Source organism: Rhizomucor pusillus (assembly GCF_041956525.1).
Source record: "Rhizomucor pusillus strain CBS 183.67 unplaced genomic scaffold VTP01scaffold_22, whole genome shotgun sequence".
NCBI classification, from domain to species: Eukaryota; Fungi; Mucoromycota; class Mucoromycetes; order Mucorales; family Lichtheimiaceae; genus Rhizomucor; species Rhizomucor pusillus.
In genome coordinates this window covers 159,144-170,000 of record NW_027192164.1, presented here as the reverse complement: position 1 = coordinate 170,000, position 10,857 = coordinate 159,144, and the positions used below count along the sequence as shown (strand labels likewise).

General features: G+C 46.4%; 4 protein-coding genes across 4 annotated transcripts in view; 1 reads left to right on the top strand and 3 right to left on the bottom strand.

The window, feature by feature from the left end:
* The window catches only part of VTP01DRAFT_5453 (uncharacterized protein), a gene marked incomplete at both ends in the record, with an annotated part of 1,546 nt that extends 806 nt beyond the window's left edge, over positions 1–740 (bottom strand). Inside the window, 3 exons of the mRNA XM_069384247.1 lie at positions 58–545; positions 616–649; positions 719–740. Coding sequence (XP_069235370.1) covers positions 58–545; positions 616–649; positions 719–740 — 544 coding nt within the window. The remainder of the gene's footprint in view (positions 1–57; positions 546–615; positions 650–718) is intronic.
* Positions 741–1,156: 416 nt separating this feature from the next.
* VTP01DRAFT_5452 (uncharacterized protein) lies at positions 1,157–5,965 on the bottom strand (the record flags this gene model as incomplete). Its single annotated transcript, XM_069384246.1, has 15 exons — positions 1,157–1,204; positions 1,268–1,423; positions 1,490–1,713; positions 1,774–2,293; positions 2,360–3,308; positions 3,361–3,448; positions 3,513–3,789; positions 3,857–4,004; positions 4,072–4,277; positions 4,344–4,409; positions 4,472–4,876; positions 4,940–4,972; positions 5,031–5,636; positions 5,700–5,816; positions 5,897–5,965. The coding sequence occupies 15 exons, from the start codon at positions 5,963–5,965 to the stop codon at positions 1,157–1,159; spliced, it is 3,912 nt and encodes a 1,303-aa protein (XP_069235369.1).
* Positions 5,966–6,039: 74 nt separating this feature from the next.
* On the bottom strand, positions 6,040–6,913 carry VTP01DRAFT_5451 (uncharacterized protein; the record flags this gene model as incomplete). Its single annotated transcript, XM_069384245.1, has 4 exons — positions 6,040–6,175; positions 6,248–6,485; positions 6,548–6,680; positions 6,749–6,913. The coding sequence occupies 4 exons, from the start codon at positions 6,911–6,913 to the stop codon at positions 6,040–6,042; spliced, it is 672 nt and encodes a 223-aa protein (XP_069235368.1).
* Positions 6,914–8,043: 1,130 nt separating this feature from the next.
* VTP01DRAFT_5450 (uncharacterized protein) lies at positions 8,044–10,805 on the top strand (the record flags this gene model as incomplete). Its single annotated transcript, XM_069384244.1, has 6 exons — positions 8,044–8,160; positions 8,235–8,585; positions 8,662–8,821; positions 8,890–9,278; positions 9,355–10,071; positions 10,152–10,805. The coding sequence occupies 6 exons, from the start codon at positions 8,044–8,046 to the stop codon at positions 10,803–10,805; spliced, it is 2,388 nt and encodes a 795-aa protein (XP_069235367.1).
* Between the last annotated feature and the right edge of the window lie 52 nt (positions 10,806–10,857).

Here is a 10,857-nt window from a genome sequence, read left to right as displayed (position 1 = left end):
TATATATATATATATATATATATATATATATACACCTGATTACATTAATTAACTTACTTTGCTGCTCAGCTTCCAATTCACGGTTCTCGCGCTCCAATTGCTCGATGCGCTCTTCTTGGTTCTCCTCGTGCTCGACGAATTCACCGATACCGTAGCCTACGAGACCAGCGGCTCCAACGGCTGCAACACCGGCGGCAATCTTGGCACCGGTGGACATGCCATGCTTTTGCTGTTGCTGCTGCTGCTGTTGCTGAGGGGACTGGCCCGCGGTGCCGGGATACGAGCCCTGCGGCACAGGAGGAGGAGTACCGAAGCCTGGTTGCTGCTGAGGCGGGTATCCTCCGTACGGAGAACCTTGCTGAGGAGGAGCAGGAGGGTATCCACCGTACGCAGCGCGCTCACCGCCGCCGTAGTAAGGTTGCTGCTGTGGTGGAGGAGGAGGAGGAGCTTGTTGACCATAGGCGGGAGGCGGTGGAGGTGCACCGCCGTACTTTGCACGGGGGTCCTCCCATGTTGTAGTTTGGGTATTGTGATCAATGAAATAGCTTTTCGCGGGACGGACGGATTGATCGTTAGAGTTAAAAAATCCAATCAAATTCAGACAAGACTTCTTACTATCGGCCATCGGGAGCTTGACGGGCTTCCCATCCTAATAGCCGTTTCGCTGATTAGAAAAATACACAAAAGGAATAAATGGTCAGACTGAAATGCTTATTACCTGGAGGCAACGGGGCAGACATGATCGATTTCTTGAATTAGATGAAAAAAAGGAGAGAAAGAAGAAGGAAAAAGAGACGAAAGAAAAAAATGACGCTCACGTTTTCCGAACACCCGATAGCTTTATATAAACTTTCCTCGGCTGGGCGGGGCAGCGGCCCATCCACTACCCATCATCAGCCAAGACTTTTTTTTTTGCCAGTGGGGGTGGACCACATCATCACCATCATCATCGCACCTGTACTACAAACAACATATAACACAGCTCCTCTCCTCTTTGAAACAAGCTGCCTATCTGTCTCTAAGTGCAAATATTTCTGGATGACATTAAAAGGTGATGATGACGAGTGGATTGATTATATTTGTATATAGATATTGTGAGTTCGTGACTGACAACGAGATATAGGACGAGATAGAGAAAGAAATATAATCTAGTAATTTACGAAACTACTGCCTTTATGAAATGCTCGAGTCGCTCAACGTGTACCTATCCGAAAATTCATAAGGTTTTAGAGCGGAGGACATGGGGCTTCGCGCCACAACAACTTACATTGGCTGGTATGTAAGAGTCAGCTGCTAAGCTTGTCTGTGGTACGGGAATATCAAAAAACACTGGTTCGTCTACAGATGATGCTGTAATGAGAACGTCCTTCTTGGCCCCGATGCGGGATGCCACTCCTCGAAGCACTTCGTGGCTTATGGGCTCCTTTATGTACATATACATGTGTTAATTTATCGATAAGCCAGATACTGTACACGCAGACTAACGTACCTCATACTCTGCAGGGCTGTAGCTCTGGAGTAGCTTGTGGATCTGTGCCGGCGACAATGTCCAGCACACATCCGTGATAATCTTAATATCTTCGGCCGTTGTCTTTTTGAGTTGCAGCAACTTTGTTGCTTGTGAAAGGTGCTCTAATTGGATTGTGGCGTCGTGCTGTCGACGTTTCTTGCACCACTCCTCCAACTGCGCAACGTTGCACTGAATTTGCATGCCTAAATAAAGACAAATAAGCTCCCCAATCCTGCTCTAAATTTTACTATCGTCAGTCGTACCTCGTTTCCATGAATTAAAATTGCGACGCATAATTAGCTCATTGAACGCAACTGCGCCAATGTACTTTAGTAACTCGTTCACGACTTGTTCCAGTACAAGGTTATCCATAGAATACGTCTGCGCTAGATCCGCTGTTTGCGACAGAATTGCCAGTAACTCGTCAATGGAGCTGGAGACTTGGCCAGAACTGCTGTTACTGCTGCTATTGCTATTGTTGCTGCTGCTGCCGATACCATTGACAACGAAACCGGGAAGAGGCTGGTTTTCAATGATGGCCGGTACAATCAATCGTTGAAGCTGGCGCTTGGTTTCGGTCATCCAGTGGCCGTAAATACCCTCCTCCATGGTCATGATCTCATGCTTTGCTTCAGCCAAAAATCCAGAAATTGCATGCCAATCATCCGATGATCCCAGCTCTTTCTCCAGACTGATTTCTGATGTGCTGAGGATGGACAATAACTCTTGCACGTTCACAAGCCAATGAGCACTTGGCACGGAAGCATCCTGCCCCTTGAAACTCTAATGCCATGCCATCCGATTAGCGATTTCTAAAAATATATAAACTGACATGTCGTCTGACGTTACCAAGCAATGCTTCTCTATTGTCTCCGTACTGATAAAGAACCAACGCTGCGCTTCTGCTATACACCCTTTTTTCACGAGTTGTGTAACGCACAATCCGATGAGGTGGGCCGGGTAAACTATATCCTTGCGGGAGGAGGAAGCAGTGCTTGGAGCTTCAGTCGTCGGTGTTTGTGACAAAATTAGACCTTTCAAAATATCCTCTTGCAACAAATTATTGTCCCACAGTAATTCATACAATGGGTGGTCGGACGCAACAGCGGGCTTGTTGACATCAATGATGCCTTGGTTGCCGTAGAGTCTACTGCTGCCTCCTCTTCGATAACGACGGTTCTTAGTGCTACCATTGATATCTTTTGTTGACCGACGTGTCTTGCTCAATGTCTGTGATAACTGCGATTTCAGAGCTGCTATCTGTTCCTTTAACTCGGCCATATCCGTCTCTTCCAAGGGCTTGTCAGCAGCAGCAACTTGGTTTGATGAGCTTTGGTGTATGGCAGAAATTTCTTGCTTTTGGCGAGTCAACTCCTCTGTCAAGTGTGCAATCTCCTTATCCTGAAGTTTGATCTTGTTGAAAGTCTGCATATAGTCGCCACGGAGATTGTCCCGCTTTTGCTGGAAGCTTGTCTGGTCGCTACACTTGCCGACCAAGTCTTCCAAGCTCTTTGCCTTTTCATCCAGTTGATCGTACTTTGCAATCCACGACCGGACTTGGGCCTCCAGATCAGCTGCCTTGTCCTTTAGTCGTGCCTTTTCCTCCTTTTGCTGCGCCAATGTCTGTGCCAGCTCGACTACACGGTTCTCCAGCTTGTAAGACACCTCTTTAAAGTGACTGACAGACCGTGCTTCCGCTCGCATGACAACAAGCTGCTTCCTCGCGCTTCGGCCACGGATGCATGTTTGTAAGCGAACGATGTGATTGAGCTGTGCTCGGTATCGCTTGCGAGCAGCCCTATCGTAATATTCAGATATTGTTCTCCTTTCTTTATGGCTATATGCCTTACCATCCGCGGACTATTTTCTGGATCTGGGTAGCAGCATTGTGCTCTCGTATCATTGAGAAACGCTTTCGTGCAATCAATGCCCTGGATGCTAATATACCGTGTTTTAGCGTTTGCAATGCAATGTACAATTTTTATGTGCTTGTTCTTCTTACCGGCTTGAATCTGCATGATGATACGTAGCTGATTCAGGTACCAACGCCTGACGAGGCAACGCCTCCAGTATTTCTGAATAATCAGGGCTGCCTTCTCGCGGCGCAGTTCCCCCAACCTTTGCTTTGCAACCTTTTGTCTGGCGATCTGCTGCAAACGCGTAACAAGTTGGATTGTCTTTAGGTATCTTTGTCGTGCAAGATAGCGGCGCGCGTTCTTTTGCAGCACAATGGCAATCTCGCTCCATCGGTCAGTGCGCAATTTTTCCAAATAAGCGAGCTGTGACACGTTTTAGCTAGAATTAGCTAACAACGTATTTTTTTATGTATGCTCTTTTGCGTTTTACCTGACCAGCACGGAAGAAGATCTTTGTAAGTCCGACCTGGTATTTGTCGGTATCCTTGATATGTTTTTCCACGATCGCGTTGCAAAGCTGGCGAACGTCCTGGTCCTTCTTGGGGTACCAATGCTTAGTATCCACCAAGGCATAGTATCTTGATTACAAGCCAAGTAAGTGAAAAAAGAAAGATCTTAAGGAATATCATTTGAAACCTAATTTACCTGTCAGCAAACTCTTCAAAAGTCCATCGGGATGGGTATCCTGAGCAACTGATGCGGATTGTTTCCAAAACACCGCAGGCACGTAGCTGGGCGAGAACCATGTTGGGCTCAAATCCCCACGCAACCTTGGCTTCGTTGGGCTTGATACAGCGGATATAGTGGACGTTTGTTTTGGCAATAGTCTCCATGAGATTGATGAGAGACAGCTGTGTTGTGCATGTAAGGTCATGTGCTGCGCTTGAAAACCATTGTTGGCATAATAATCACTTTACCTTGAACATAGATCCAAGCGTCGGTTTCTTTGCGATGGCGAGGTTACTCTTTCGGTGCGGGTCGGTCTACGAAAACTCTTATGTCAACCAAACAAGCTGCTTTGAAAGTTAGCATGATAATAACTTACACCCCCGTTTGCAGGGCTAGGTGTTGCACCGATGGTTTCAGAACGCTGGATCATGTCAGCAAGGAAACTGAATTCCGAGTTTTGCAAGAGATTCAAGTGCTCGTCAGGCACAGAATCCTTATTCTTTTCCAGGAAGCCTTCTGCTTCATATTGCACATCGTGAGCGTAGTGCACAACGGTGAAGGCCGCGTTTGAGAAACGGGGCTTCTTAAAGTAGTCCTGGTAATCAGCTGATCCAAAGTTGGAGTATAACTTGTTGCAGAACCCTTGATCAGAGCCAGAAGGCAGACGGGATTCTTCGTCAAGCAATGAGAGGATACCGATCTTGGCTTCGATCATTTCAATGCATTTTTGGTTGTCGCTGAACTCAATAAAGGTCCAGTCAATGTTTTCTCGCACATATTCCTGTAAAGTTATTTCGATATTGATTATTTCATACGCAAAAGATTCATTTTTTAGTATGCTTACCTCTTGTTCCAGTTTGAAGACATGTTGATTAAACTGTAAAAGAAAAAATCAGTGGGATAACCCTTGGACTTTACAGCACGTTCGGTATTACCTGCTGCTGCAACTTTTCGTTGGCATAATTGATACAAAATTGTTCAAAAGAATTCTTCTTGAAATGTTCAAAACCATAGATATCAAGAACACCAATGAAGGTGGCAACACCGCCTTCAAGTTCCTCAGAGCAAGAGAGACTGTTGTTCACCACACCGACAAGCCAGTCAAAAAGGTTGGTATATATAAACTTGGCCATAGAATCCTTGACAACCTGGGCCTGGGTTGGGCTCAAGTTTGTCATGATCTTTTCGGATCGAGTGATGATCTGCTTGCGGACAATCCACTTTTTGAACTCGTTGTTGTTGATACCGAGGAGCTGGGTAGCCAACTGCAGCGACGGATCGTCGTCAGCAAGCATTGCGTCGTTGCGACCGCCGATTTCGATATTTCCGAGGTGTAGCAATGCTGATAATAAACGGAAGATCTGTTGCTGAGTGTCTGCTGAAATGCCAACTTTTGACAAAGAGGTCTTTGTGAGAGCAAACTCTTCCGCATCATCGACACCGTTGATTTCTCCAGTGCCGCTCTGATTCAGATAGTGGAATTCGGACCATTCCCGTAAACTGTATTTTTCCCGTTCTTCAGCGGAAGCTCCTTTACATAGCTACATGGACGTGTTGTAAGCATATGTACACGGCAGATGGCCATGGACAAGAGTGTGTTGTACCTGATAAAAGATGTGATAATTTCTTTCAGTTGCCGGCTGGAAGATAAGACGAGATCGTTCCAGGAGATATGTTCGAATTTTTGCGCCAACAATGTTACACCGGCTGTCAAATTGAATCTAGTAGCTTTGCAGTCAGAAAACTAATCACCTTGCTGTTGCTGTTGCTGCTGCAAAAAAAGGGCGAGAGGAATTTTTACCTCTATATATTTTCCAAAACGGGAACTATTGTCATTTCGAGTCGTTTTTGCGTTACCGAACGCTTCCATGATCGGGTTGGTAGCTGTTACGCAAAAGGAGAAGAATGTAAGCAACTCTTGTAAATTGTTGCTAGCCATTTTATCTACTTGCCCAAGATTTGCTCCTCGACCTCTGTCATTGCACCGTCGCTGTGCTTTGCCTTGCCGATGGTTTCTTTATCATCTGCTGTTGCAAAGTAACGCATAATGTATTTCGCGCTGACAGTCTTGCCTGCACCGCTGTCGAAGTTTTTTTTTTGTTTTTCTCAGTCAGCTAATTGAAATACTTGCACGATCAATTGATATCTTTACCTTTCTCCTGAAACAATGATGGTTTGGTTTGACTTTTCACGTATCATGCAGCGGTATGCATCTTCAGCGATCGCAAACAAGTGCGGTTCTAATTCGCCTCTTCTGCGCCCAGAGTATCTTTGAATGATTTCTGGATCGTACAGGGACACGCGATCGAATGGGTTGGTGGCGATGAGGACGATGCCAGAGTACGTATAAATCAGTCGTTGATTGTATCGAGCGCGGATCGTGTGCAAGACTTTATAAAAAAATATTAGCCTATTTCGTAAAGACATCTGTATTCGTAGTAATAAGCTCCACCTGACGGTTCGTTGAGGTGACTTAGGTTAGTCAGGTCTTCTGCACACTCCATCTTTGGAGGATTCCTCAGGGGTGGCAAATTGTCCCCTTTGGTTTTCTCGAGATCTGCCATGGAACTTGCAAAAACATGTTCCTGAAGAATAAGAAGCCAGCGTCAATAAGGCTTATATATTTTGAAATACAAGACAGAGCTCAAAATACCCGGTTGGCATCGTCATCGTTCACGAAAACAAATTTGACGTTCGTGTCATTGACGTCGCTGGTTTGCAACGTCGCAGAAACCCAACCTTCTTGCTCATCGGGGAACCACGCCTTTGTGCCCTTGGTATAAACAGCCAGTGCCTGGCTGACATGTGGAGAAGGCATTGGTGAATGAAGGATAGATGATCGATTCAGGTACCACGAAGAGGAGGGGAGGCTGTTTAAATACCAAAAACTCGTGGTTGCTATGCAGAAATCGCGCTGAGTTTTTTTTGGCAGGAGGAGGACAAGGGCAAAGGCTGTATTTGCAGCAGTAACCAGCTCGTGTGATTCAAGGGGAACTCGCGTACCAAGGATCAAAGCACATATAATACCATCTTGCTATCTCTGACAAATCGAATAAAGCACAGTGCAATGTACATACCGAGTTCCGTAAGAAATTTGTACAGTGCTGCATATGTCCTTGACAGTAATATACTGATCTTCCGATCAGAATGGATTTGTATTAGGTATTCTCTGTAACATCACGGTAACTTCTAGAATATACTTTAATTACAATCGTGCAAGCAAAGAGTTATACAAGAACGATTATGTCGTGAACCAATATATGAAGACTAAAAGGAATATGTCTGTAGATACATTTGGAAAATTGTTGAGTAACGACGGAGGGGTGGTGATCGAGTCCGAAAGATCGTATCTTAGATACAAGACATCTCAAGGGGCCCGTGCCTGGCAACAGGGAAGCAAACAAATTCGCGGGATAATGAGTCGTCAGTACGGCGTATGACAGAAGACAAGATCGGTCATGAATCTGTTTAGAACCAAAGCCATTGTTCCGACAGCGATCCGCTGCAGCCGTAGTGAAACTCTTAAGACATTTCTCTGGTATAGAAGCACGCATCAAACGTAATTGCAGGTATTTCTGTTCCTGTGTCGATATGGATGGGGAGAGAAGAGAAGACAGCTCTTGGGTGTGTGCTACAAAAAAAAAAAAACCTTTAAAGAGGCAAGGGCTGACACCTTTTCCTCCGCACTCGAAACACGAACGCACATTTCGTTTCGGAATAAGCGAGGGCACACACATACACACGCACACACGCTCATGCAGGTCGTTTGTGGAGAAGCAGCAATTTTTGGCCCCTATCCCGCTCTCCTCGCGCTTCTACTTGACTGACGATCCGCCCTTCGCTGCGACGTGATCTGGATCTCTCTCTCTCTCTTCCCCATTGCCCTGCAACCCAACCTCCATCTCCATTCACGCCATTACCAGCTAGACCAACAACCAAAACAGCGCAATGGCTGCTCAAGACAACCGTGGCGAACACGACCGGTTCCACGCAGCAGCCGCTCAGTTCCAAGCGCATACGTCGCTGCCTTGGTCGGCTTTACCCAATGTACCTTATTCAATTCTGGTAATTTATAAATTTGCTGCGACTCTTATATTCTAGGTTATTTTTTTCTGAATGGGCTTTCTGTTGTTAATCAGTCAGGAAAAGGCAGACAGCGATCTCCGCAGGATGGATCAACGTCCTTTGTAGATAATAACAACAATAAAGCGTATGCAGTTCAAGAACAAGCTCGAGATCTGAACGCGTGGACTGAACGCACCCTTCCATTTCCCAGCAGCACAGCAAGACAAATACGCGACATAAGACGAAGCCTGCCAGAATTGCCTGTTCTGCCATCGCCACCGTTGCCGGACAATACTACTAGTTCTCCAACACCGCCGCTACCGCAACCGTCGACTTCGACATATTTTGGATCACACCCCCTTCTGAATGCCAATGTATTTTCCAGCCGATGGTCATCATCGTCGTCATCATCATCACCCGATCATGTGAGCAAGCTTAAGCTGATGCAAATATAGTTTCAATGGGAGTGTAGCCACTTACATGTTTTCTTACATTGCACAGAGGCAGCACAAACCAGCACTCGAGAGTCAATACTTGGCAAAGCCGTCCTACAGCAACAGCAGCAATGACAGTAATATCAATCATCGTCAGGAACGTCGATCTGATCATCACTGGCAATGTGAAACAATGGCTGAGTCAGGGTTCGCACCTGAACTGCAAGGTGGGCATCAAAAAAATTACACACATACTATTGCATAACAATACCAGCTAAAATGTGTACATGTCCAGAGCATTCACCTAGGTCATTGTCATCGGATATCCATTGGTGGCATTCAATCCAAGCTGTTGCCGCTGCTGTCAATGAGGGGGCTGGAGATTATAATGCAGAAGACCAAGATCTACATCTCGATCAGTTTCGGAAGGATAGCATGCATGATCCTATGGGACAATTGCACGACGTGTACCGACAGTTCGAGAAAGATCCGAAACTACAAACAGACATGGACAAAACAACAATAACAACAACAGCAACAACAGCATCAAGCTCGAGGCACACCCATCTCGTATTTAGCAATGCCGGGAAACGGTCGCATGTGCTGAGGCAAGAGATGCGCACGCCGATTCCCAATAATTTTGGCGGCATGTCGGTTGGCCGAGAATGGAAAGAAGCGGGCGAGGTATGTGAAACAAGAGATATCAAATACTGCTTACTTCTCAGAAAGTGTTTCATGTTGACTCATAATTAACAAGCAGCGGCAGAAATTAATGTACAGCGGCAAGAGGGCACGAGCCGAGACTCCCAGACAGCATCAAACAACAAGAATGGGTGGTGTCACAACATCTGAGCCCCCTGGGCAACCACAATCCGCCGGTGGCGTAAGCACAGACCATCATTCTAATTCTGCGACGAGCGACAACACAACCCGGTTAGCGAACACGATATTGGCATGGACAGTACCTCAATCAGCGTATGAGGATGAACGGCTTCTTCCGCACAGCACTTCAGATAAAAGCGACGAGAAAAAAGGAGGGGAAGAAGAAAATGAAGAAGACGAGGAGACGGAAGGAGAGCAGGAGCAGGAGGAGGAATATGACAGCGATGAGCAAGAGGAGGAGGAGGCAATCGGAAATCATCACCATCATCAACGTCACCACCATCAAACCTCAACGACACAGCGCCCCGAGCACGAACCTTTGCTAAAGATACCCGCGACCCGAAACATTGTGAACGTAGCTAGTCATTCCGCCGCAGCCGAGGCGCAGGCACTAGCGCTAGCAAACTTGACAGGTGCCAGTCCACAAAGGCGGCCGGGACGTCGTTTTGATGAACCCGAGCGATTAAAGCGCCCTCCCAATGCGTATCTTTTATTTAACCGAGATGTACGACATCAGATCCTTGCCGAGACTCCTGGACTGTCAGTAGCGGAGATCAGTAAGGCCATCAGTGAACAATGGAGTCAACTGCCCCAGGTAATACCTCAATATCGAACATATACATCTGCAACAATGCAAAAGGACTCATCACCAAAATATTTTCTGCCAATGTATAGGAACGGAAAGATTACTACAATCAGGAAGCAGAAAAGATAAAGCAGCAACATATGAAAGGGCACACGAATTTTATTTATTGCCGGCGGTCAAAAGCAGAGTTACTGCAGGCTGGCTACAAATCGAAACCAGCAAAAAAACGCAAAGTGCCTGAAAACGACGGCAGCAACAGAAACGACAACTCCAACGACAAAGCAACCTCCGCCGGTCGTGATCCTCGCGGACGCAAAAAGAAACGATTAAAGCATCCAAAGGCGCCCAAACACCCTATGAGCGCCTTCCTGTTCTACTCTAAGTCAGTTCGATCAAGCGTGGCAGCGCGGATGCCGAACGCAAGCGTGGGTCAAGTAAGCAAAGCGATTTCACAGCAATGGCGCAGCATGACGGATCAGGAGAGGATGCCTTGGGAGCAAAAAGCAAAGGAAGACAAGGCAAGATATGCTCGAGAGATGCACTCATATACATGCAAGCAAACTGCGGATCAGCACCAACCACCTTTATCGCCCGTCGAGCTTGACAGCCTTACCATTGCAACCGTGGCACGGATGGTCAACCCAAAGAACCAAGACGCCTGCTTGCTGCCGCCATTGTATGATAATGATTCCGGGCACGGCGAGCAGTTTCAGATATTACCAGCCACTCCTCCCCCATCTTGACAGCAACATTGTTTGTTACATCGTGTATATTAAACCATTTGCTTATAAATAT